At 37.5% G+C, this 27,312-nt stretch overlaps 1 protein-coding gene across 1 annotated transcript; it reads left to right on the top strand.

Moving 5' to 3' along the window:
* Nucleotides 1-646: 646 nt before the first annotated feature.
* On the top strand, nucleotides 647-25,633 carry LOC141674067 (uncharacterized). Its single transcript, XM_074480794.1, has 6 exons — nucleotides 647-1,915; nucleotides 10,979-11,029; nucleotides 11,416-12,325; nucleotides 12,737-12,977; nucleotides 13,296-13,731; nucleotides 25,412-25,633. The coding sequence occupies exons 1-6, from the start codon at nucleotides 647-649 to the stop codon at nucleotides 25,631-25,633; spliced, it is 3,129 nt and encodes a 1,042-aa protein (XP_074336895.1).
* Nucleotides 25,634-27,312: the final 1,679 nt, after the last annotated feature.

Genomic DNA, 27,312 nt, shown 5'->3' on the forward strand with positions numbered 1-27,312 from the left:
TAGAGCCTGCAACACCAATACCGGGGATCATGAAGATCCACCACCCAACCTGGCTCAACTTATGCAAATACTTCACCAACAATTTGTTACCCTTGCTCAACAACAACAACTCCTTCAGCAACAACTTCAACAACCACCTCCACCACCACCAACCCCTACAACTTTCAAATCATTCCAAACTGTGAAACCACCGGAGTTCTGTGGAACTCAAGACCCTGTAGAAGCCCAATCTTGGCTTAAAGAGATGGAGAAAGCTTTCACGCTAGTTGTTGTTAGGGAAGAAATGAAGGTCGATTATGCGTCTTATTTTTTGAAAGGCGAAACGAAATATTGGTGGGAGTCAGCTCGTGCTTTAGAAGAAGGAGAAGTTATCCCTTGGGATAGATTCAAGAAGATTTTCTTAGACAAGTATTTTACGAGGTATATGCAGACTCAAATAGAATTGAAGTTCTTTGAATTGAAGCAAGAAGGAATGACTGTGGGAGAGTACGATAAGAAATTCACTGAATTGACAAGGTTTGTCGGAGATTATGTGGACACGGATGAGAAGAGAGCAAAGAGATTTCAGAAAGGATTGAAGCCTTGGCTATGAAGCAGAGTGGCTGCTTTTGAATTGGCCACATATGCTGAAGTGGTCCAGAAGACGATGGTGATAGAAGGAGAAAGTGATCAAAACTCGAAGGAGAAAGAGAGTAAGAAAAGGAAGTTTGGAAGTAGTGGAGAAGGATCGGCTCAAGGAAGCCAAAGTGGAAAGAATTTCAAGAAGTTTGGATTCCAGAACCAAGGAGGACCCCGAAGCTTTAAGAAAGGTGATAATACGAGACAGAGGAATAGGATTCAAGGGCCCAGTGGTCAGAGATTCCAGCAAGCAACAAATCTGGAGTGTAAATTCTGCAACAAGAGACACACGGGTAACTGCAATAAGGCTGACATCATTTGTTACAAATGCAATTCGAAAGGTCATTATGGAAATGAGTGCCAAAACCCGAAGCCTCCTGTCATATGCTTCAAGTGTGGAAAGACCGATCACCTGTCTAGGGATTGCAAGACCCCCAGAAATAGCAAGTTGATGCAATTGACGGCCGCCCCTTACAATCAAGCAATGACATCTTCTATTTTGATTCTTCAACTTCCTTCAAATCAACCTTCAGAATCTGCAACTCCAGTGTTTCCTCCCTCCTATCATGCTCAGGCCCGGAAATTCAACATGAATATCAAGGATGCTGTTCAGAGTTCTGAAGTTGTGGCAGGTACGCTTTATGTCAACAACGCCAATGCTAAAGTGCTATTTAATTCCGGAGCTACTAGATCTTTCATATCTGAATCTTTTATTGGCAAGTTAAATCGTGAAATTGAACTGTTAGTAGAACCCTTATCTATTATTTTGGCTAATCAAGAGCAAGTATATGTTAAAAGTATTTGTCCTCGGTGTAAAGTAGAGATTTCAGGCTATAGTTTCCCTACTTCCCTTATACCTTTTCGACTAGGAGAATTTGATGTTATATTAGGAATGGATTGGCTAGCAGAGCATGGTGCTCAAATAGATTATAAGAAGAATATAGTGGTCCTTAAGTCCCCTCAAGGAAAGAAAGTAGAGTTCAAAGGACAGAAACAAGTTAGAGCATTTTTATCAATGATTCAAGCTAAAAGATTGTTAAGACAAGGGTGTGAAGGGTATTTGGCCCATGTAATTGATAGAACTAAGGAGACGCCGAATATAAAAAGTATCCCGATAGTTAGCGAATTTCCCGATGTATTTCCGGATGAACTTCCTGGATTACCGCCTGACCGTCAAATTGAGTTTTCTATCGACTTAGCGCCCAGCGTGGAACCTGTATCGAAGGCACCTTATCGTATGGCACCAGCAAAAATAAAGGAATTGGCCAAGCAACTTCAAGAGTTATTAGATAAAGGAGTTATAAGGCTGAGTGTATCTCCATGGGGTGCTCCAGTTCTGTTTGTGAAAAAGAAAGACGAAAGTATGAGATTGTGCATCGACTATAGAGAGTGGAACAAAATGACCATCAAGAATAGGTACCCGTTATCTCGTATTGATGACTTGTTTGATCAACTTAAGGGAGCGACTTATTTCTCGAAGATTGACTTACGATCGGGATATCATCAGTTGAAGATTAAGCCGGAAGATATACCAAAGACTGCTTTCAGAACCAATAAAACGGACATTACGAGTTTCTAGTTATGGCATACAGATTAACAAATGCGCCAGCCGCCTTTATGGATTTGATGAATCGAGTATTCAAGGAGTATTTGGATTAGTTTGTCATTGTGTTTATCGACGACATTCTAATATACTCAAAGACCGAGGTTGAACATCTGAGAATAGCTTTGGAGACTTTCAGAAAGGAGAAGTTATATGCAAAGTTTTCGAAGTGTGAGTTCTAGCTCCGAGAAGTTTAATTTTTAGGGCATATTTTTGGAAGTGAAGGTATTCGAGTTGATCCAGCGAAGATAGAAGCTGTAATGAATTGGGAAAGGCCGAAGACCCCTGTAAAGCAAAATGTAATGTAACATGTAATCGAGGATTTATAACTCAATATGAAAACATAAACAGATAAACATTATTAAACTGTGAAGCACAGGAACCCTTCAGATGAAGACATGATAAACACAAAGAACCAAATGATGTGATTGATTCATTAGGTCCTCCTACAGATCATGGGAAGAAGTTCATTACTATGTTCAAGCAGCCATGAAGAATAAGACATCAAGAGGCTTTAAGTATCAGTTGCATGTATTGACTTCTAGTGTTACAAGTTTAAGGGTTCAGTGAAAGAAGCAATGGATAAACATCAGTATGTATCAACTCAGAATCACAAGACAAATTAAATCAGGATACTCTCAGTACTAGTTGTTTGTGAACCAGACCAGTGCACCAAACATCAGCATTCAAGAAGTATTTTGATTCAATTAAACAGAAGGAAAATGATTGATACATTGAAGAATGGTTTGACACAGAGCCAAAATATTCCAAGTCATGACAGCTCTCTCTACCTGTCGCCACAGAAGCTGTAACCACAGAGAAACTGCTTTAAGGTAACCCCGTCGCCACAGAAGTTGTAACCACAGAGAAAATAATCTAAGGCAACTCTGTCGCCATAGAACTGTCACCACAGAAGCTATAACCACAGAGAAACTGCTCTAAGGTAACCCTGTCGCCATAGAAGTTGTAACCACGGAGAAAATACTCTAAGGCAACTTTGTCGCCATAGAGTTATCGCCACAGAGCTGTCTCCACAGAGTTGTCGTCATAGAGCTGTCGCCACAGAGAAAGCACAGGGGAAAGCTTGTCACCACAGAGCTATCGCCATAGATAAGTTATTCACAGAATTCTTTGCAGCAAAATTAATGAATTATGTGGACAATAATTGGCCACCTGTCATTGAATTTTGAAAGTCTACAAAGCAGCAATTGAATGTAATTCATTTAGTTAGTTATCTTCTCCAGTAAATACAGAAAGTTTACGAGAGCTCCATTAAAGCTTCACATTTATTATTCTTGTAAACAGAATGTTATGCTGCTGAATTTATTGTAGCTAATCAATACTTTGATTAGATTGTAGCAACCTCAAGGTTTATATTAATAAATATATTCCTCGAATTGGTTTTGTGTTGTTTTTGATTCCGTACTTTTAACGAAGAACTTGAAACGAATCGAAAAAGATTGTAGGTATCGTATTCAACCCCCCCTTCTACGATACTTTGGGACTAACAATTGGTATCAGAGCTTGTTGATTGACACACAAATCAAGATCCAGAGAAAGAAACAAGTTCTTAAAAAATTCTTGAATTTTTTAATTTTCAAAAATTCTCATTTTTTTGAAATTTTTTAAATTTTAAATAATTTAATTCCGCCAAGAAAATGAATAACCAAAGAATTGGAAGCATAAAGGTTCCTCCATTCGACAGAGATAATTACAACCTATGGAAGAAAAAGATGATGCTGTTTATGAAAGCTTTGAATCCACTTTATATTGGGATACTACTGAATAGACCTTATATTTCGATGGAAGTAATTGCTGAATCCACAACTGCAACTGGTGTAAGAATTCCTTCCACATCTACTCCCAGGGATCCGTCTAAATATACGAAAACCGATAAGGAGTTGATAAATCTGGACACAAGCCTTCAACTCATAATTGTGGAATCGACCGATAAGGATATGAGTCATCAGCTTCTAGGAAGTAACAGTGCAAAAGATATGTGGGAGACCATTGAGCTTTTGATGGAAGGAACATAAGAAGTCAAAGAAAACAGGATGGATATTCTGATGACTCAGTATGAGGCATTCAAACTTCAACCCGGTGAAGCACTGTCTTCACTCTTTGAGAGATATACAAGACTGTTAAGTGAATTAAAGCTGCAAGGGAAAGTCTACCCCAAACGAGAGTCTAACAGAAAGTTTATGATGACGCTCCCAGTTCACCTGGAACAAAAGAACACATCAATCAGGGAAAGATCAGATTTTATCACTATGTCCCTGGATGTGATCTATGGTAAGTTAAGAACACATGAGCTGGAGCAAGAGCAAAGAGCCATTATCTATGGACCTGGTTCTGTTGACAGTAAGAGTACGACACTTGCAAAAACCACTACACTTGTAGTTCGTGAACCAGAATCTCAAGAAAACAAGTTTGCACCCTCCTCAACAATTAAAGAAATTGTTGTAGCTGAAATTACTCAAGGTGAGCCAGAAGATAAAAGTGAGTTCTATACTCAAGAGGAACTTGAACAGTTGGAGGACAAATCGATGGCATACATGGCTGCAAAATTTAGTCATGTTAGATTCAGAAGAAAGCCCAACTACAAACCAAGGGGTTCATCAGGGAGATTTCAGAAAGGAAGCTACTCGTCAGGGTCAAACTCCAGAGGAGGCTACAAGTCAAGCCGGGTTGACAAGAGCAAAACCAGATGCTACAACTGCAATGAGTTGGGGCACTTTGTATCTGATTGCAGAAAGCCCAAGGCAGCTAAACCAAATGATTCCTATGAAAGGAAGGAAACTTATGAAGATCTGAAAAGGAAGAATGAGAAGCTGAAACAGAAGCCGAATGCTTATGTGGTGAAGGAAAAAGGGAGAGCCTACATTGCTGAAGGAAAAAGCTGGGATGATACTGATTTGGATGAAGAGGAAGAGCATGTAAATCTGGCTCTCATGGCAGACTCTGCAGAGGAATCACCATGACCATCTCAGGTTCTTGAACTTACCACTATAGAAATGTCTGTATCTGAATACAAATCTATTGTGCATGAACTTAATTTAGAATTGTATAATGTCCATACAAGCATGCTTGCATATAAAATGGAAAATGATAAATTAGTTCTTAAATCTGAGAGTTTAACCTCTAGGAATGAAGAACTAGAATTGCTTGTAGTTGGATTAGAAGACCTTAAGCAAAAAAAAATGAGTATCTAGAGAATAAGGTTAAGTGCAATGCAGACATAGAGCCCATTCTTAGAACCCAAATTGCTGACTTAGAAAAGAAGTTATAGGCGTTTAAGAATGCAGCTCTGACTCAGAAGGAGATAATAGATAGTCAAAGATTTAAATCTAAGACTTCAATAGGACTTGACTATTCTAAGCTGAACAATAAGAAACATAGTGGCACATCAGAGATAAATATGTTTATCTCAGAAAAGGTTCCATATGTTATTAAGGATGATGTATCTCCGATATTCACTGGGTCTGTTTCAGAACCTTTGGATGAAGTAAGTTTACTGATTAATGAGGAATTGATTGCTGAAGATAGAGAGAAGGTAGAGGAATCCCCTAAGACCCCTAAGGCTCCAGCTACGAAAGCTAAATTCATAGCTGACCTGGGTACTAAGGTGGATAGAAAAGAACCTGAAACGCTTAAGAAACCAGAACCTATAGTCAACTCTAAGATTGGTGTAAGTGCTAAGGTTAAGACTAAGAAGAACAGGAATGGCAAGGTAGGTGTTAATAAGAAATCTGATTTTGCATCGTCTTCATCTGCATCTAGGAAGCTTTGTAATAATTGTAATTTTGCTGCACATCTTACACATACATGCACTAAAGGTAAAGTAGAATCTATTGCAACTTCCAGTATGCCTGTTATGCCTAACATGCCTAGTTTTCATGAACCCTGTGGTATAGTTGGATGTATGCCATGTGCTTTTGTTACCATGTCTGATTATTTTAAAGCTTTTCATGCAACTGTTGGCACTTGCATTAACACTAAAAAAAGCATGAGTAATAAGCACACACAAGACAAGACTGAGACTCCTATTTCTAAGTCTGACAACTCTGTTGAGACTAACACTGAGAAGGAGCTAGCCAAACTAAAAGCTAAGCCTGTTAAGGGTTCAATTATTGATTATATTTCTACTCCTAAACCTTCAGGACCCAAGAAAGCTTGGGTACCAAAGTCTTCTTAATCAATCTGTGTTTGCAGGGTAAGGTAAGGAAAGAGAAGATCATGTGGATACTGGACAGTGGATGTTCTAGGCACATGACAGGAGAAAATTCCCTGCTCACAGGTGTGGTTGAGAAAGCTGGCCCTATAGTTACCTTTGGAGATAACAACAAAGGATTTACTAAGGGATATGGCAATTTGATAATTGGCAATGTCATCATTGAGAATATCTCTCTTGTAGAAGGATTAAAGCACAATCTTCTGAGCATAAGTCAGTTTTGTGACAGGGGATACAATGTTAATTTCAGAACAGAAAGATGTTTCATCTCTCACAGGAAAGATGAGAAGCTTGCTTTACAGAGAGTAAGGAAATGTAATCTGTACGTAGCTGACTTGAAGTCTACCTGTGATGGAGTAAGAAGATGTTTCTACAGCAAAGCTTCATCTGAATTAAGTTGGTTATGGCACAAGAAGCTCTCACACTTGAACTTCACAACAATGATCTCTAATCAAGAGATAACTAGTGAAAGGACTACCACAGATAGAATTCTGTCAAGAAGGACTCTGTGAAGCATGTGAAAAAGGGAAATCAAAGAAAGCATCAAACAGAAGCAAGGAAATGACAAGTAGAACTGAACCTCTTCAGTTGATTCATATGGACTTATTTGGTCCAGTGAACGTATTGTCACTATCAAGGAAAAGATATGCTTTAGTAATGGTCGATGATTTCTCCAAGTACACATGTGTGTTGTTTTTACAAACCAAGGATGAAGCACCTCAGCTGATAGTGGATCATATAAAGAAGATTGAGATCGAAGCGAAATTACCTGTTAGAAAGATCAGATCAGATAATGGGACAGAATTCAAGAATGCATTTCTAAATGAATTTTGTACGGAGAAAGGTATTTCGAGACAGTATTCAGCCCCAAGGACTCCACAGCAAAACGGGGTAGTAGAAAGGAAGAATTGTACCTTGGTTGAAGCAGCAAGGACTATGCTAAGTGAATCAAGACTTCCCACCTACTTCTGGGCTGAAGCTGTCAACACAGCATGTTACACTCAAAATCCTACCCTGATTAACAAAGATCATGACAAGACTCCTTATGAGATTATGGCTGACAAGAAACCAACACTGAAATACTTTCATGTGTTTGGTGCTAAATGATTTGTGCTAAAGGAAGAAATTGAACATCTAGGAAAGTTTCATGCTAAAGCAGAAGAAGGCATATTTCTTGGCTACTCTCTGGAATCTAAAGCTTACAGGGTTTATGTGATCTCTGATCAGAAGGTGATTGAAAGCCTTAATGTAACATTCGATGACACCAAGTTGGCAAGCCTGCAAAGAGAAGAGGATTCTGAATCTCTGGAATTCGAGAATCTAACAGATGATCCAATGGATATAATAGATACTGAGATTGCTAGAACTGTGCCTGTAGCTGATTCAGGATCAGGTGGTGATAATGGTGGAAATACTGATCATGATAATCATTCAGGAACTCCATCAAGAACAACTACAAACAGATCAGAATCATCCAGTCATGGTGACAACAACTCAGGGGGGGCAGGAAGAGGATCTACAGTTCACACTCAACATCAGGCTGAACAAGGGGAAACATCAAGATCTTATCTGCCTCGTCAAAGGGTTTGGAACAGAGACCATCCCTTTGAATTGATCATTGGTGATCCTGACACAGGAGTAAGAACTAGACATGCCACTCAGAATGTATGCCACTTCTCAGGGTTTCTTTCAGAAATGGAACCTAAGAAAGTGGATGAGGCATTGGAAGATCCAGATTGGGTTATTTTAATGTAAGAAGAACTCAATCAGTTTGAGAGGCAGAAAGTATGGAAGCTGGTACCCCGACCAAAGAACAAGTCAGTGATAGGCACTAAATGGGTATTCAGGAACAAGCTAGATGAAGATGGCATTGTAACGAGAAACAAAGCCAGACTGGTAGCTAAAGGTTACTCTCAAGAAGAGGGGTATTGATTATGATGAAACATATGCACCAGTAGCTAGACTTGAGGCAATCAGGATGTCTCTGGCATTTGCAGCACATTCAGATTTCAAAGTTTATCAAATGGACGTGAAGAGTGCATTCCTGAATGGAGAGCTAGAAGAAGAAGTGTATGTGGAACAACCACCTGGTTTTGAAGATCCTAATCTGGCTGATTTTGTATACTTTCTATTCAAAGCTCTCTACGGTCTTAAGCAAGCTCCAAGGACATGGTATGACACTCTCTCTGAGTTTTTACTTGAAAATGGTTTTACTAGAGGTGTCATAGATAAAACTCTGTTTCATAAAGTGCATAAATCTGATATAATATTAGTTCAAGTATATGTTGACGATATTATATTTGGTTATACTAATGATGATCTTTGCAAGAGATTCTCTAAGCTAATGCAGGGTAAATACGAGATGAGTATGATGGGAGAGTTGAACTACTTTCTTGGATTACAAGTGAGTCAAATGAAAGATGGGATATTCATTTGTCAATATAAGTACATCAGAGAACTTCTTAAGAAGTATAATCTGGAAAATTCAGCTCCAGCAAAGACTCTCATGCCAACAACCTCCAAGCTTGATCAGGACAAAACTGGTAAGAAAGTTGACATCACAAGCTACAGAGGTATGATAGGCTCATTACTTTATCTCACAGCAAGTAGACCAGATATCATGTTTACAACATGCTTATGTGCTAGATTTCAAGTTGAACCAACAAAATCTCATCTAATAGTTGTTAAAAGAATATTTAGGTACCTTAAGGGAACTCCAAATCTTGGAATTTGGTACCCTAAAGGCACATGTTTTGACCTAGTTGGCTATACAGATTCAGATTTTGCAGGTTGTAAGATTGACCGGAAAAGTACATCAGGAAGTTGTCAGTTTCTTGGAAGAAGATTGGTATCTTGGCCTAGCAAGAAGCAGCACTCAGTATCCACATCAACTGCTGAAGCTGAATACATAGCTGCTGGAAGCTGTTGTGCTCAAATCTTGTGGATGAGGAACCAACTCTGGAATTATGGTCTATTGGTGTCAAAGATTCTAATATTTTGTGACAATATAAGTGCAATAGCAATCTCAAACAATCCAGTTCAGCACTCAAGGAAAAAACACATTGATGTCAGGTATCACTTTATCAGAGAGCATGTCACAAATGGCACTGTGGAGTTACACTTTGTACCCATAGAAGATCAAATTGCAGACATCTTCACCAAACCACTTGATGAAAACACTTTCTCTAAGTTGGTTAGTGAACTTGGGATGTTAAATATCTCTAATTAATTTTAGAAGTCAATAACTGCAATTTGGTCTGGTTAAATTCACTTTTTTAAATTCTATATATTAAGGACATCTGAATTTACATGCCATTAATTATTTCTCGTAATTCAATCATTTTTGTGCTTACATACAAAATATATATATGGCTGATCACATTCATATTGATAAATCTATTTAATTTGATCTCAGTGGACTTTAGATAATTAATATTTAAAGGGGTTCATTGAAATTAAAATTAAAATATTGTAGCATAATCATTTTTCATAAAAATATAGTATTATCAATTTAATGATAATATTTGTAGAAGTAGTGAAAAATAATTGTGATTTATTATTTTAACATTCTTTTTAATAAATCAATATTTAAAAGATGTTTAAAATAAATCAATAGTAAAGGATTGTGACTTAGAAATTTTTCTAAGTCCTGTACTCTGTGTCGCCACAGACTGTGTCGTCACAGAGACCTGACTTAGAAATTTTCTAAGTCCTGTACTCTGTGTCACCACAGAGACCTGACTTAGAAATTTTCTAGGTCCTGTACTCTGTGTCGCCACAGACTGTGTCGCCACAGAGACCTGACTTAGAATTTCTCTAAGTCCTGTACTCTGTGTCGCCACAGACCGTGTCACCACAGAGACCTGACATAGAAATTTTCCAAGTCCTGTACTCTGTGTCGCCACAGAGACCTGACTTAGAATTTCTCTAAGTCCTGTACTTTGTGTCGCCACAGACTATGTCGCCACAGAGACCTGACTTAGAATTTCTCTAAGTCATGTACTATGTGTCGTCACAGACAGTGGTCGCCATAGAGAGTGGTCGCCACAGAAAGGGATCGCCATACAGCTCCTTTTATTATTTTAGATTGTTTTGCTGTTAATATATATACACAATCGGGTTGGTTATCTTCTATATACACACAGCATTACCATCGCAGGAGAGGGAATTTTTTTTGTTGATCAAAACCCTAACAAAGTGCTGTTGAAATTTATAATTTTTACAGTTTTATAAAGCCCAGTTAATCAGGAGTAGTTTGATATCAAAATCACTCGATTTCATCGGTTAATTTTGCAGATCGAGATACTTGTTTTTTTTTACTGTTTAAGGCCTTGTTTGGTTACTCCTTTAAGGGTTTTAGTCTCAATTAAATTTCTTCCTCAAGACATTGTTTGGTTAATCCTTTAGAACTGCAGTATGTTTAATTAGAGTCTATTTATTTCTCTTAGTAATTCGAAGTGCTCAATTTAATTTTTTTTAAATCTAAACTTTATTCTCATTTTATTTAAATGGCAAATAATATTCAGATTCCAAAAACAAATTTTGTTTCTATTATTGAACGTGATCCCGTGAAAATGGTACATTTGAAACTTGGATCCGTTTTTTAAACGAACACTCAGTTGTGCGCTTCGTATTAAAGACTAACGTGAAATTGAATGTTGAGCTTCTCAGGAATATACACACAACATCTATAAACTCTTCAGAAGATGAAAAATTAGCTTTTTCTTTTGATATTGATGATGACACCATCAGAATTACAGAGGATGATTTCAATGAACATCTTCAGTTACCTCGAGATAACTTTGATGACACTCAAGAAGATTGGGAACTACTCAGCTTCTTCAGAGCAATAAGGAGCACAATGACAGCGAATGATGATTTACCAAGGCACTTCAACAAAAGTCATCTTCCGAAGTAATGGAATCTATTCTTCAAAATACCGTCTCATTGCTTGTCTCCCAAGACAGCTGGATTTCATGGACTCACTATTTTCAATCAAGTTGTTGGGGTTGATGTCTCTAATAATCTTCACATCAACTTTGGGAGGTTATTCATGGAGTACATTTTGGAGAACCAATCAAATCATCAGAACTTTATCCTATATGCAAGATTTCTTCAGATAGTGCTAAATGGAAAATTGTCAGAAGCCCAAAAGACATCCACTCACAGTGACTTAATGCAAGATCCTCCTGTCCTATCTCAACTGGTAGTCACAAAGCTACATAAGAAAGGGAACTATCCAAACTCAGAGGTTGCTTTCCTAACAGACCGCATGATAGATGCCTTTGCCACTATCATTGCTCAATATGAAGAAGAAGAAGAAGAAGAAGAAGAAGAAGAAGCTGAAGATGCATCTATAGATGCAGATGAACCTCAAGCTGAAAATAAACCACAGGAAAACATTGATCATGAACCTGAAGAAAATGTGAATGTAGAAGCAGATCAATCTATTTCTAAGCATGGTGACCAAGCAGAGGCTGAAGTTGAACAAGAACAACAAGCTGAACTTGAAGATTCTCCTCAACCTCAACCTGAAGCTGTTAGTCCACCACATCAAGCTGCTGAGTCTACTCATTCTAATACCTCTGTCTATAGACCAGTCTTCTCAGGTATGGGTACTTCTTCTATGAGTCGTACTTTTGAAGCATGCTCTGATTTTATTAGCATAGATCAATTATACCTTGATTCTCAGCACACACAAATATTTATTGAACAAGTTGATAGGCTAGGGAGTGAATTTGGCATGCCACGAATTCATAACCACCCTCTAGAGCCACACCAAACACCGTCATCTCTCCTAGCTCAAACTCTGGAGTATAAGGATCCTATGCAAATAGAGGGAGAAACTACACTAGATGCAGCAAATAAGGAAGGTACTTTGAGTGAACCCGCAGCTCTGTCTCCTATGAAGCAAAGTAGTGAACATCCTGAGACAACTGCAAACCTCCAGGTATCCTCTCAAAAGGATTCTCTGGCTAAAAAGGCAACTACACAGTTACTAGATCTATCTTCTCAACAAGGTAGGTCTATTGAAATTCGCTCATCAGCTACGACATCCTGTAACGAGTCAAACACCTTATCCAATATTCAAGCTCTTGAAGCTTTAAATGAGTCAATTAGAAGAGTACTATTTAGTGAGGAAGTATTGATGGTAACAGGGAATTCAACCATTTTACGGTTAGAATATCATGTTCAAGGTCCTTCAATGGATCAACTGCCTTCACAGGTGTTAGGAGAGAGTGTTGTAATCGCTGCCAAATCTAGCACATCACTTACCTCCCCAGGACTAATAAACCTAGATGCATCCGCGGATAGTGGATCCAACGTAGGTGCGGATCGGCAACCCATTGGCGATGAACCAGATTTAACTGGTGAGCCTAAGGGGAATGTATCTTCACAGATACAAGGGGATGCTGGGGATCAGATGCCAGATATGAAGGCCCCAGTGCTCCCCCCAGAGATTCAAACTCTGGACGAATCAACTCCTGATGATAGGAAACTTGTCTCAGACAAGGATAGGGAATTGCGAACTCCCATTGCACCACTGTTGACCTCCTTAAGGATGGCTCCAATGTCTTTTGCAGGTACACTTGGAACTCGGAGCTTTGAGAAGAGTGAACTTCTGAGAACGAGTGAAACACATGACCCTAAACCGAGTGATATAGTGCTGAGCGATAAATTACGAGAAGCCTGTGAGACACCTACCATCCAAACTATACCTATAGATCTATCAAACTACGTCACTAAAGATTATCTCAAAGAGCAGCTAGCATTCAAAGATAGCTATCTCAAAGAACAGCTGGCTCTTAAAGATCAACACTTTCAAACATAACTATCTCTCAGAGATCATCAGATCGCCAGTCTTTCTGATCAACTTGAACATCAACAAGAAGCATTCACCAGTTTACGGGAATTCGTTGAGCGATCTCTCTCTCATACAGGAAAAGGAAAAGCAACTGCCAACACTGAGCCAAAGATCTCAGTTAGCAAGAAGGCGTTGATCCCGGTTTCATCTGAAGTACCTCTTGCCAGTACTGGGCCAAAGACCTCAGTCAGCAAGAAACTGCATGTTTCTCTTGAGATCCCTGTCTCGACCTTACATTCTCAATCAACACCAGCTCTGAAGGATAACCCAACTGAGGGGGAGAAAAGGGTAGTAGAACACGAAAAAGTGGACACTGTTGTTAATCTAATTCAAGATGCCTTTCAGACCACTGGTACGTATGATGAATTTGAAGTAGAGATGAAGGAAGAGTTGGAGGAGAGAATTGATGAAAGGGTGCTCCTAAAGGAAAGATTCTTTAAGGAAAGCGCAACATCTCAGGGGGAGCAAACAGGGCATCTGAGCAGAATTATTACAACTCAGAGAAATCTGTTGTCTCAGATATATGCTCCGACACCCTTATTTTCTGAAGAAGAACTAGAAGAAGGTGAAATAGATGAAAGTGATGTTCCGATAGGATGTGAGCCAAGATTTGAAAAAATGGTTACGGAAGAAAGAATGATCATCACAGAGGATGAAGAATTTGAAGACGAAGATGCTTTCTCAGATGACTGTCTATCCTACGGAATCACAGAGAAAATCAATCGCTCTTATTTGGAAATTCAAGAAGAAATAGAAAGATCCAGAGCAAGAATTCAAAGAGCTATTCAAAGGAAAAGGAACAGAGAGGAGAGAGAAGCATATCTTCGAGCTAACAGGAAAGGAAGTAAATGTGTTAGGTCCCAATGTATTTGTAGAAGGGGGGGTTGAATACAAACAGTACCAAATAATCGAATAAATGCGGAATAAAAAAAGGTGAAACAAAATTCAAGTTAAATAAAAATATTATTAAACTTGAAAGGTGTTACAATAACTGTATCGATTACAAGGTATTAATCTCAAATCAATTATCACAAATCTAGAATAAATTCGACATGAACTTTTTCTATTTTTGCAATAATTAGAATCAAATGCTAAACGCGATTTGAGATTAAGTTCTAGGGATTTTGATCCGCTAGATTGTTACACAAGAACAAGAGAATGATTTCTAGTTGATTGGATTTAACTTTGCAATCTAGAAATTGATCTTGAATTAAGCAGATAAAAAATTGAATGTTTCAGAGGCGGCTGCTTTTTCTTTCTGTTTGTTCTTGGCTTCTATTTTTTTTGGATGATTGAGTTGCTGCTGCTCTGCTTCTTTTTAATCAACAGCCGAATAGAATTGAACTGGCATGACAATCCTATAGCTGGCAAGACTTTCGGTAGGACAATGGATTGAACTAGCAAGACAATCTGAATGAACTAGCATGACAATCAGAATGAACTAGCAAGACAATCATCCTCCTAGTGTAACTTTCGGTGAGACTATTGAAAATGGCCTAGCATGACAATCGGTATGACAATCCTGATTGTCATGCTAGTTCATTTTCAATTGTCTTGCTGATTTAATGCAGATTTTAATCCAATTAAAATTCTGAAAATCATTAATATTAATTCAGAATTAATTAATCAATTAATTCAATTAATCAATAAATTAATCTTTGCAGATATAATTTATTTTCTTAATTAAATTATATGACTTAATTAATTAATAGAGAATTAAAACTAATCTTAAGCAGCAACCATTCTTCTGAAAATCTTCTGATAATCACAGTCAATTATGAATCAATTCCACCACTTCAACGTTGACACTCGATGTACTGTCTGGTTCATGAGTGACTAACTTCCGTGACGTTTCTTCATGTCTTGACTTTGACACTTTGATTTTCTTCAGATTAAATCCTTGTAATTAATTGATACCCTGACGAGATCTCTGTCACTTGATTAAATCCACGATCTTGATTTATATCACTGAGGCATGATCAACTTCTTGAACTTATTACATTCTTATTTGAGTTGAGTTGAATCCACTATTTACTTATTACATTCTTATTTGAGTTGAGTTGAATCCTCGAATATACAAATAGGCTATGACATATGACTTACAATCTCCCCCTATTTGTTTGTTAGACAATAACACACAAATACCTAGAGGATAACTCAACTAACAAATAAGAAAAAGATATAAACATACATGCAAAGTAAATAGCAGAAAAGTTCTGGATGAGATTTAACATTTTCCAGATTCCAAGTAGATGTTCCTCTAGACTGAACATATCTTCAAGTAGTTCCATCTTCATTTGTACAACCACATTTCCTGTTGAGAAGCCCATATCTCTTGCTTCCCCCCCTATGAGAATCAACTGATTAAAGAAGATCACCTTCGTTTTACCACCTTTCCCGTACAATAGGATCCGCAGATAAAAACCAATGGTACTCCCCTAACAGCTTCTTCCCTTACTAGGAAATCACCTTGTGTTTACCACCTCTCCCGTACAATAGGATCCGTAGTTACAAACAACAATGGTGTGGTGTAGTGTACATTTTTAGGATCTTTTTCTTCCTCCCTGCTATTTCTCCCCCTTAGTTGAGGAATCCTCCAAACTATTACTTAAGCTTTTATCTCCCCCTTAAAGAAGGAATGTATGCCGTCGTCTGAAGGAGTTCTCATATTTCACTTGGTTGGAAAAGAAATAACAAGTAGTTTCTCTTTCTTCCTCACTGTGAGTGTGTGATTGTGTTTTAGTGTACCTCACATGTGTTTCACTCTTCTCTCCACTCGTGTTTACACTCATTCTCACAAGTGTATCACTCTTCTCTCATAGCTCCATAATCCAGCTGTACCTGCAAGGAAAATCACCTTAGCCATCCTTAAGGAGGTCACAGGTGGTGCAATGGGAGTTCACAAATCCCCATCCCTGTTAAACTCGTCAGATGAATCTGAGTCATAATCTACAAGTTGCTAGTTTCCCTTTTAGGGTTGCAGATTTGAATTCTGGGAAGGTAAACAATGATCCAAAGAATTTAGCATAAAGATCAAAGTTCCCTTCTAATGTCTGTGAAGGCATTTCCTTGTGACTTATCAGGTAATATCTGAATCATTGTCAACAAGTTGCCGATCTGCACCTATGTCAGATCCACTATCCGCAGATGCATCCAGGGGATTTAAGCCTGGGGAGGTAGATACTGACCACTGACATATGGCTTTTGGATCAGTATCCTCTCCTAACACCTGTAAAGGCAATTGGTCCACTAACGAACCTTGAACAATCGAATCTGACCTTAAAATGGTCGAAACTCATGTTTCCGTCAACTCATCCTTTGTGTGTGTAACCTCTTCTTGTGCATCAAGAATTGTTTATGTTTGAAGTGGTGACACTACATCGGATACCTTGGCTGACAGGCAAAATTCAATAGACGCACCCTGTTGAGAGAATGAATCTAGTAACTGTTTTTGTGCCTTTTCAGCCATTACATCTTTTTGAGAAGATGTATGGGGGCTAGCAGTTGTCTCGGTTTAAATACTACTCATCTATGTAGGAGACAGAGCTACTGGGTTGACTACAGAACCTTCCTTATGTGGTGCACTAAGGCACTATCTCCCTCACGCTCATTCATACTACATTTAGTGGTAAGAGAGTGTTGGTTGGTTCTGTTTCTGTGTTTGTCTTTACAGTCTGGGATAGATGTTGTGGGTTTTCAACCTCATGACTGTCAATGAAAGAAAGCCATTGGAGACTGAACCTGTAACACATAATATATGGTAATAGAGAGAAAATGATTTACAATAGTGATTTCAAAAGATTTTACATGACATAAGAAATCACTAATGTAGAAAGAAGTTTGATTTTGTTTTTCAATATGAATGAGTTTTTTTTTATAAAACATTGATCACTTAGGGTAAAGTCTAAGTAATTCTCATTCATGTCAAAAGCTTACAAATATCTGCAACATAATGTTAACAAGATATCATTAACCGATACTTGTCAAGTACTTTAGATACTAATTGTTATGTTGCATAAACAATATACCACTGCACATATAAAACAATATGATTGTGCCTAGTGATAAGATAGTTATAAATATGACGACTCTACTTATTCATATAAAACTGTAACTGCAGTTAGAGTGCCATACCATGTCCTTGACGATTGCTTGAGCAGTATACTAGTTCATACCAACCTAAAGTGAGATTGTGAAGAAGAGATTGCATAGTCCAATAGATCTGCAGCTGCAAAGTCCATGAACTGTGGTGCACTGACTTCCTCTTTTAACTCACCAATCAGGAGTACACTTGTACACATCTTACTAGAGTACAATTCCAAGTGTAATGTGCAGCAGGTGCCTGATATGTCGTAATATTCTCAAGTCTCGTCACTGGTGCTATATGTTAGATACTGCTTCCTGATAATAACCTAGCACAATATACAAAATTACAATGATAACATTCCCAGCTTGCAAACAGCCATATCCCTCAGATAAACCTTTGCTGTTATCTCCAAAGGTAATCAGGGGGCCAGCTTTCTCAATCCTCATTTGATAGCAGGGCTCTATCTCCGGTCATATGTCTTGATGATCCACTGTCAAGAATCCACACTACCGGTTACACCTGTATACTGCCCTGCACTTCAAATGGATTAGACCTTCTTCGGAACCCAAACTTGGTTGGGCCCGGCATACTTGTAGAATTGTCCTTTGTCATGCAAAACAACATTTTTAATTTTAACGATCTCAACATTCTCAATGACTGAACATTTGACCTTGTAAACAGCCTTAACAAATTTCTGTTTAAGCTTAGGCACAAATGTCTCCTTTCTAGCCTTAGAAGGACTAGCAGTCTTAGACCTATCATGCTTCTTGTTATTCACATGCTGACGAGGAGTAGTCTTATCATTAGACACATGCTTACCATTAAAATAAGCATACATCATATTAAAAGCACAAGACATACAATAAGCAATACCACATGCTTTATGAGAGTGATTAACAGCAGGTAATTTATGCATGGTAGACATGACATTATTGTTATCCAACTCATGTGTGTCTGAGTTATTCTCAGTTGCTTTCACAACTTTGACTGGAACTTTCGACTCACTTGACTTGGAAACAATCTTCTCATAAGCATGATCCTCAGCACGTATTTCTTCTTGAATAACAGAAGAGGTCGCATCAAATGGTTCAGCAATTGATGCTTTATAGAGGGGTTCATCAACACCCTTAAGCACATATGGTACTTTCCTCCCTTTAGCACAGACATGAGGAGGAGAGTTTATGCCTAATTCTCCAATAGAAACATTGTAATCATAACCTATTCCAGATGTTTGATTAACAGCTTGCTTACTGTAGAACTCTTTAGCCTTCGAACAAGAATTGAAGTAGGCTCTAACCTTAGTCTCAAGACCGGTGATCTTGTCTTTGAGAATAGTTTCGAGTTTTCTATAACAGTCAACTCTATTCTCTAGAAAAGATACATGTTCTTTTAATTTGTCTTGATTAATGTGCACAAGTCTTAATTCATTGACCTCTTTCTCAAGGTCTGTGATCTGTAAACTTAACAGTTCATTATCACGACGTGCACAATCTAAGTTACCTCTTAGATGATAAACCATTTCAGCATCAGAAAGTTTTACCTCTATTCTTGACGATGAAGCTTTTCCATCAATAGCCATAAGAGCAAGATTTCCTTCTTCTTCATCTTCACTATCAGTATCATCCCAGCTTCTTCCCTTTGCCAGATAAGCCCTTTCAGAGTTCTTTCTTACTTGCTTTGGCTTCCTACATTCTGTGGCAAAGTGTCCCAACTCATTGCAGTTATAGCATCTAATGGTGCTCCGATCAACCATCCATGTTTTGTACCCACCACTGCTGGTGTTAGAGGATGAAGATCCACTATTCTGGAATTTGTTGTAGTTGGACTTGTACTTAAGCTTGGGATTCCTTCTGAATCTGACATGGGAGAATCTCTTGACAATTTGGGCCATTGATTCATCTTCCAATTGCTCCAGCTCTTCCAAGGAATAAAAATCAACACTTGATTGATTTGTAGTAGGAGGATCATATTCTGCTACTAACTCATTTTCCTCACCCTTGGAAAACTGTACCATTCTTTCTAACTGTTGAGATTGTTGTTGTTGTTGACCTTCAGCTACAAGTGCATTAGATGTGCTGACCATTCTATCCTTCCCGTAGACTTCCTTCTGTTGAATCTGCTCCAACTCATAAGTTTTTAACACTCCATAGAGCCTGTCCAAAGAAATCTCACTCAGATCTCTAGCTTCTCTAATGGCAGTGATTCTATGTTCAAGATGAGCTGGCAGTGTTAAAAGGAACTTTTTGTTGACCTCCCTGATTGAATAATACTTTCCATTGATGTTCAGGTTGTTGATCAACGCATTGTACCTCTCAAACACTTCAGTAATTCCTTCTCCTGGATTTGATTTGAAATGTTCATATTCAGAGGTTAGGATTTCCAACTTGTTCTCCCTAACTTCCTTTGTGCCTTCATTAATTACCTCAATAGTTTCCCACATGTGTTTAGAATTTTTACAGTTCATCACATGTCTGTTCATCAAGGGATCAAGGGAATCAATTAATATTAATTGAAGGCTGGCATCCAAGGAGGCTTCTTCCTTCTCAGCAGGAGTAAAATCTTCGGGCTCTTTTGGATAGGTTCTAGCTTTAGTAGTCACCACACCATCTATTATTACCTCCGGTTCAATAACCATCGGAGTTTTTATACCCTTCTTTAACAAGTTTGAATATTTGGGATTTGCAACTTGTAAAAATAATAGCATCTTCTTCTTCCACATGATATAATTCTCTTTATCAAATTGTGGAATTTTAACGGTTCCAACTTTATGTGAAGTCATTATGAATTTTGAATAAATAAAAATTCAAGGAGTTGAAAAATCATAAAAGTCTAGGATCTTGATTTGTTCGTTAATCAGAAGGCTCTGATACCAATTGTTAGGTCCCAATGTGTTTGTAGAAGGGGGGTTGAATACAAACAGTACCAAATAATCGAATAAATGCGGAATAAAAAAAGGTGAAACAAAATTCAAGTTAAATAAAAATATTATTAAACTTGAAAGGTGTTACAATAACTGTATCGATTACAAGGTATTAATCTCAAATCAATTATCACAAATCTAGAATAAATTCGACATGAACTTTTTCTATTTTTGCAATAATTAGAATCAAATGCTAAACGCGATTTGAGATTAAGTTCTAGGGATTTTGATCCGCTAGATTGTTACACAAGAACAAGAGAATGATTTCTAGTTGATTGGATTTAACTTTGCAATCTAGAAATTGATCTTGAATTAAGCAGATAAAAAATTGAATGTTTCAGAGGCGGCTGCTTTTTCTTTCTGTTTGTTCTTGGCTTCTATTTTTTCTGGATGATTGAGTTGCTGCTGCTCTGCTTCTTTTTAATCAACAGCCGAATAGAATTGAACTGGCATGACAATCCTATAGCTGGCAAGACTTTCGGTAGGACAATGGATTGAACTAGCAAGACAATCTGAATGAACTAGCATGACAATCAGAATGAACTAGCAAGACAATCATCCTCCTAGTGTAACTTTCGGTGAGACTATTGAAAATGGCCTAGCATGACAATCGGTATGACAATCCTGATTGTCATGCTAGTTCATTTTCAATTGTCTTGCTGATTTAATGCAGATTTTAATCCAATTAAAATTCTGAAAATCATTAATATTAATTCAGAATTAATTAATCAATTAATTCAATTAATCAATAAATTAATCTTTGCAGATATAATTTATTTTCTTAATTAAATTATATGACTTAATTAATTAATAGAGAATTAAAACTAATCTTAAGCAGCAACCATTCTTCTGAAAATCTTCTGATAATCACAGTCAATTATGAATCAATTCCACCACTTCAACGTTGACACTCGATGTACTGTCTGGTTCATGAGTGACTAACTTCCGTGACGTTTCTTCATGTCTTGACTTTGACACTTTGATTTTCTTCAGATTAAATCCTTGTAATTAATTGATACCCTGGCGAGATCTCTGTCACTTGATTAAATCCACGATCTTGATTTATATCACTGAGGCATGATCAACTTCTTGAACTTCTTCCAGTGAATTAACTCCTCAAGTCTGTAGATGAACCTTGTTTCTGAATCCTTTGACAGATATTACTTTGCGAGATCTCTCTGACGGTAGATCCACTATTTACTTATTACATTCTTATTTGAGTTGAGTTAAATCCTCGAATATACAAATAGCCTATGACATATGACTTACAAAATGGGAAGAAATAAAGAAGAAAATGGATAAACCAGAAACATATCACTCTTCAGACCCTGGAAACTCTAATCTGTTGAAAACTGTGGAGCACTACAGAGAGACATATGTAAACATCCATGAGTTCTATGATCATTTCAGCAAAGTAATTACTGGAACTACTGTGAACATTCTGAAGAATGGATGGAAGATCACTATCAATCATAGAGATGGTCTAGAGATGAAAGTGTCTACTAGTGTACTGAAGAAGTTGAACATTGTTGAACTGTTTGTCTTAGCCTCAAAGATCCCATGGTTGAAATCGAATGAAAATGAATACTTCAGAGACAGACTTTGGAGAATGATGATGGATGTATCTCCTTAAGCATTTATGTATCCATTCGTGATCAAACTTGTTGCGGGTGGTAGATTGCGGAATATCACCATGTCTGACCAACACATAAGAAGCATTCGGTATCTACAACTTACCTTTCTAGAAAGTCAACTAAGGAGCAAAAGAGCTAAGCTGACAGCTCCAGGTATCAAGAGATCTGAAGCAGATGTCAAAGCTGCTAAAGTTCTATACGCTTATAGGCTCAATGACAAGATGATCAGAGACACAGAGAAGGATATGAGGGCAATCAGAAGAGAATATCATGAGATGGTGTTCATTAAAGGAGAAGCAAAAATTAATCTTCTCAAAGACAATGAACCCATAATCAGCACTGACAGTGAAGGAGAGTTAGTCTTTAGAATCAACAAATGCAGAATCAGAATCAAAGACTTCAAGACAAGTGAATCAAGCTCAATTCAGCAAGCCTTGACGGATGTCAAACTATCTACTTGTAAAGATGACAAGGTTGCTCTGATCCCTATCATAAAGATTCTTGATGAAGTAATGGAAGAAGAGTCGATCAATGACACTAGAAGAGTAAGAGGACATCCAAAAAGGATAACGGTCTTCGTAATGTCCAGAAAGTCCTCTCTATTATTTGATCTGGTTCCTAAATGTTCTAAAGTCAAGTATCTTGAGATAATGCTTCATGAGCTAAACAATCCACCTCCAGTCAATGCACTTGAAATAGAAGCTCATGATTGTGTTCAAGCTAGATTGAATGAGCTGAAGGAATATCCTCCTAAGAAGAAAGTCTCTAAGAGAAAATCCGTTCAGCCTCAAGAAGAAGAAGGAAGCAGGAAGCAGGAAGCAGGAAGCAGAAGAAGACAAAGACAAAGAAGAAAAATTAAATATGTTCAGACTAGAGGAACACTTCTTTGTAATTTGTATCTTAAGAAATCTGGAAATGAATATGTAATCCAGAATGTATTTAATATCTTTATCTGTTTTACAGTTCGTACTTTTTCTTATTATCAGTTGAGTTATCCTTAAGGATTTGCTTGTCGGACTCTAACAATCAAATAGGGGGAGATTGTAAAGCATAATGTAATGTAACATGTAATCGAGGATTTATAACTCAACATGAAAAGAGAAACGGATAAACATTATTAAACTGTGAAGCACAGGAACCCTTCAGATGAAGACATGATAAATACAAAGAACCAGATGATGTGATTGATTCATTAGGTCCTCCTACAGATCATGGGAAGAAGTTCATTACTATGTTCAAGCAGCCATGAAGAATAAGACATCAAGAGGCTTTAAGTATCAGTTGCATGTATTGACTTCTAGTGTTACAAGTTCAAGGGTTCAGTGAAAGAAGCAATGGATAAACATCAGTATGTATTAACTCAGAATCACAAGACAAATTAAATCAGGATGCTCTCAGTCCTAGTTGTTTATGAACCAGACTAGTGCACCAAACATCAGCATTCAAGAAGTATTTTGATTCAATAAACAGAAGGAAAATGATTGATATATTGAAGAATGGTTTGACACAGAGCCAAAATATTCTAAGTCATGACAGCTCTCTCTACCTGTCGCCACAGAAGCTGTAACCACATAGAAACTGCTCTAAGGTAACCCTGTCGCCACAGAAGTTGTAACCACAGAGAAAATAATCTAAGGCAACTCTGTTGCCATAGAGCTGCCGCAGAGAAACTGCTCTAAGGTAACCCTATCGCCATAGAAGTTGTAATCACAGAGAAAATAATCTAAGGCAACTCTGTCGCCATAGAGTTGTCACCACAGAGCTGTCGCCACAAATTTGTCGCTATAGAGCTGTCGCCACAGAGGAAGCACAAGGGAAAGCTTGTCGCCACAGAGCTGTCGTCATAGATGATTTATTCACAGAATTGTTTGCAGCAAAATTAATGAATTGTGTGGACAATAATTGGCCACCTGTCATTGAATTTTGAAAGTCTACAAAGCAACAATTGAATGTAATTCATTCAGTTAGTTATCTTCTTCAGCAAATACAGAAAGTTTATGAGAGCTCCATTAAAGCTTCACATTTATTATTCTTGTAAACTGAATGTTATGTTGCTGAATTTATTGTAGCTAATCAATACTTTGATTAGATTGTAGCAACCTCAAGATTTATATTAATAAAACAATATATTCCTCGAATTGGTTTTGTGTTGTTTTTGATTCCGTACTTTTAACGAAGAACTTGAAACGAATCGAAAAAGATTATAGGTATCGTATTCAACCCCCCCTTCTACGATACTTTGGGACTAACAACCCCGACTGAAGTTAGAAGTTTCATGGGATTGGCCGGATATTATCGAAGATTTGTGAAGGATTTCTCAAAGATTGCAGTACCATTGACAAAATTGACCCGAAAGAATGAGAAGTTTGAATGGACAGAGAAATGTGAAAAGAGTTTTCAAGAGTTGAAGTAGAAGTTAGTCACTGCTCCAGTATTATCCCTGCCAGATGATCAAGGAGACTTTGTAATATTTAGTGATTCATCACACAAAGGATTGGGTTGTGTTTTAATGCAACACGGAAAGGTGATAGCCTACGCGTCAAGACAACTTAAGCCTCACGAGCAAAGGTACCCAACTCATGACTTGGAACTGGTTGCAATTGTATTTGCTTTGAAGCTGTGGAGACATTATCTATATGGAGAGAAATGCGAGATAAATACGGATCAAAAGAGCCTGAAGTACATTTTCACTTAGAAGGAATTAAACATGAGGCAACGAAGATGGTTGTAGTTGATTATGGACTACAATTGCTCAATCAATTATCATCCCGGGAAAGCGAACGTGGTGGCGGATGCTTTAAGTCGCAAGGAGAGATTAAATATGTTGAATATGGCCCAAGAGTTATCAAAGGAATTTGAGAAAATGGAAGTTGAGATTCGAGCTCCAAGTGCACCTACAGAAATGATTTGTAAGATGACTTTTCAACCAGAATTATTGGGAAAGATTAAGAAAGGCCAAGAAGAAGTGATGAATCAAAGGATGAATGAGTTGACTGGAGAAGAGATTTGCACCCAAAAAGATAATCAAGGAATTCTAAGATTCTCATCAATGATTTGGATACCGAATGTGGAAGAATTGAAGAATGAAATTTTGAAGGATGGTCACAACTCAGAATTTTCTATTCACCCGAAAGCACAAAAATGTACCAACATTTAAAGCAGAACTTTTGGTGGCCGAAAATGAAAAAGCAGATTTCTCAATGGATTAGTAGATGTTACACTTTCCAAAGGGTAAAAGCCGAACATCAGAAACCGAGTGGACTAATTCAACCCTTAGAGATACCTGAATGGAAGTGGGAGCACATTGCGATGGACTTCATACTTGGATTACCAAGGACAAAATCTAATCACGACGCTATTTGGGTAATAGTTAATCGATTGACTAAGTCGGCTCATTTTCTACCGATCAACGAGAGATTCTCAATGGATAAGCTGATTCATATGTATTTAAAGGAAATTGTTACCCGTCATGGAGTTCCAGTATCTATTGTATCGGATAGAGACCCTCGTTTCAACTCCATATTTTGGAAGCAATTTCAAGAATATTTGGGAACTCGACTCAAGATGAGCACTGCTTATCACCCACAGACAGATGGACAAAGTGAGCGTACAATTCAGACCCTAGAAGACATGTTGAGATCTTGTGCTTTGGACTTCAAAGGAAATTGGGATTAACATTTGCCCCTGGTAGAGTTTTCATATAACAATAGCTTTCATGCCAGTATTGGAATGCCCCCGTACGAAGCTCTTTATGGATGGAAGTGTAGATCACCTCTTTATTAGGATGAAGTTGGAGAGCGAAAGGTAATTGGCCCCGAATTGATTCAACAAACGAAAGAAGCGGTAGATTTGATTCGAAATCGATTGATCACGGCTCAAGATAGACAACGAAAGTATGCTGATCCACGCAGAAAGGACATAGATTATGAGATAGGAGAAACCGTTATGTTAAAAGTGTCGCCCCAGAAAGGGATAGCTAGATTTGGAAAGAAAGGAAAGTTGAGTCCAAGATTTTTTGGACCTTTTGAGATTTTGGGTAAAATCGAAAAAGTGGCGTACGAGTTGGCCTTACCACCTCAAATGCAGCACATTCACAACATTTTTCACGTATCATTGCTTAAGAAGTTCAACCCCGACACCAAATGTATCATAGAGAATGAACCAGTAAAGATTGAGCCAGATTTGTCTTTTGTCGAGCATCCGGTTGAATTTTAGATAGAAATGATAAAGTGCTAAGGAATAGAGTAGTTCTTTTAGTGAAAGTTTTGTGGAGGAATCCCAAGGTTGAAGAGTCAACATGGGAATTAGAAAGTGATATGTTAGATAAGTATCCTCATTTGTTTGCTTAGATTCTGGGGACAGAATCCTTAAAGGGGGGAAGGTTGTAACACCTGTAAATATTTGATATGAATGTAATATGATATTCTATTTGTGCTATATAATTTTTGTGTGTTAGATGTCAGAAATAATGTGAACTCAATGTGTTCGTATACATTCTTCGTTGTATGGAATTGCGAATATCATAAGATTATTTATAAGCGTATAATTAAATGAACGCAAGCTAATTTCTTTACACGAGTAAATAATATTTGAGTTGTTGCAGTTGCGATTAAGCGATAGATTATTATTCAGCTTAGAATCAAATTATTTGCATTTTCTTATGTGGCCTAGAATATTTATTATGGTTTGTTTCATAGAGTATTGACCTTAGAAAAATTCTTTAAAAATATATTCTTGTTCAAAATTTTTGAAAACACTTTTATAAAACTTCTAAAATTTCATAGTATTTATGGTATTTATTTTGTGATTTATGAAGTTGTATTTTATTTATAAAAAAAATTCTTTTTAATCATACTTTTATTAATTAATAGATTACTAATATACCCTTGCATGCATTTAGCTTATAAGAGAGAGTCCAAGGCTAGTAATGTCCATTCCAACCCCCACTAACTTGCAAATTTACTTCTTTAACCTTGCATGCAATTTTGTTACAACTAGAAAAAAGGGCATTCATGTACATTCCTCATTCCACTACCTCTTTAATCAAACAAAAACCATGTGAGTGCCTCATTTTCATCACACTCACCCACTCAAACTCCCTCTCCTCCCCTCTCCTTTCCCCCTCTCGGCCGAACTCCCTCCCCACCCCCATTCTTTCCATTTTCTTCACTTTTGCTTCATCTTCTTTCACTTCTCAAGTTAGTCAAGCCAATATCTTCATCATTTAGTGGAGTAGCATTATTTTAAGGTGAGTTTTGTGTGTGCATGTTAATAAAGCCGAGGTTGAGGCCTTGATTCTTATGAACTCAAGGTTGCAACCATAGTGACTTATAGAAATGAGCAAGATATGATCT

Source organism: Apium graveolens, chromosome 7, assembly GCF_009905375.1.
Source record: "Apium graveolens cultivar Ventura chromosome 7, ASM990537v1, whole genome shotgun sequence".
NCBI classification, from domain to species: Eukaryota; Viridiplantae; Streptophyta; class Magnoliopsida; order Apiales; family Apiaceae; genus Apium; species Apium graveolens.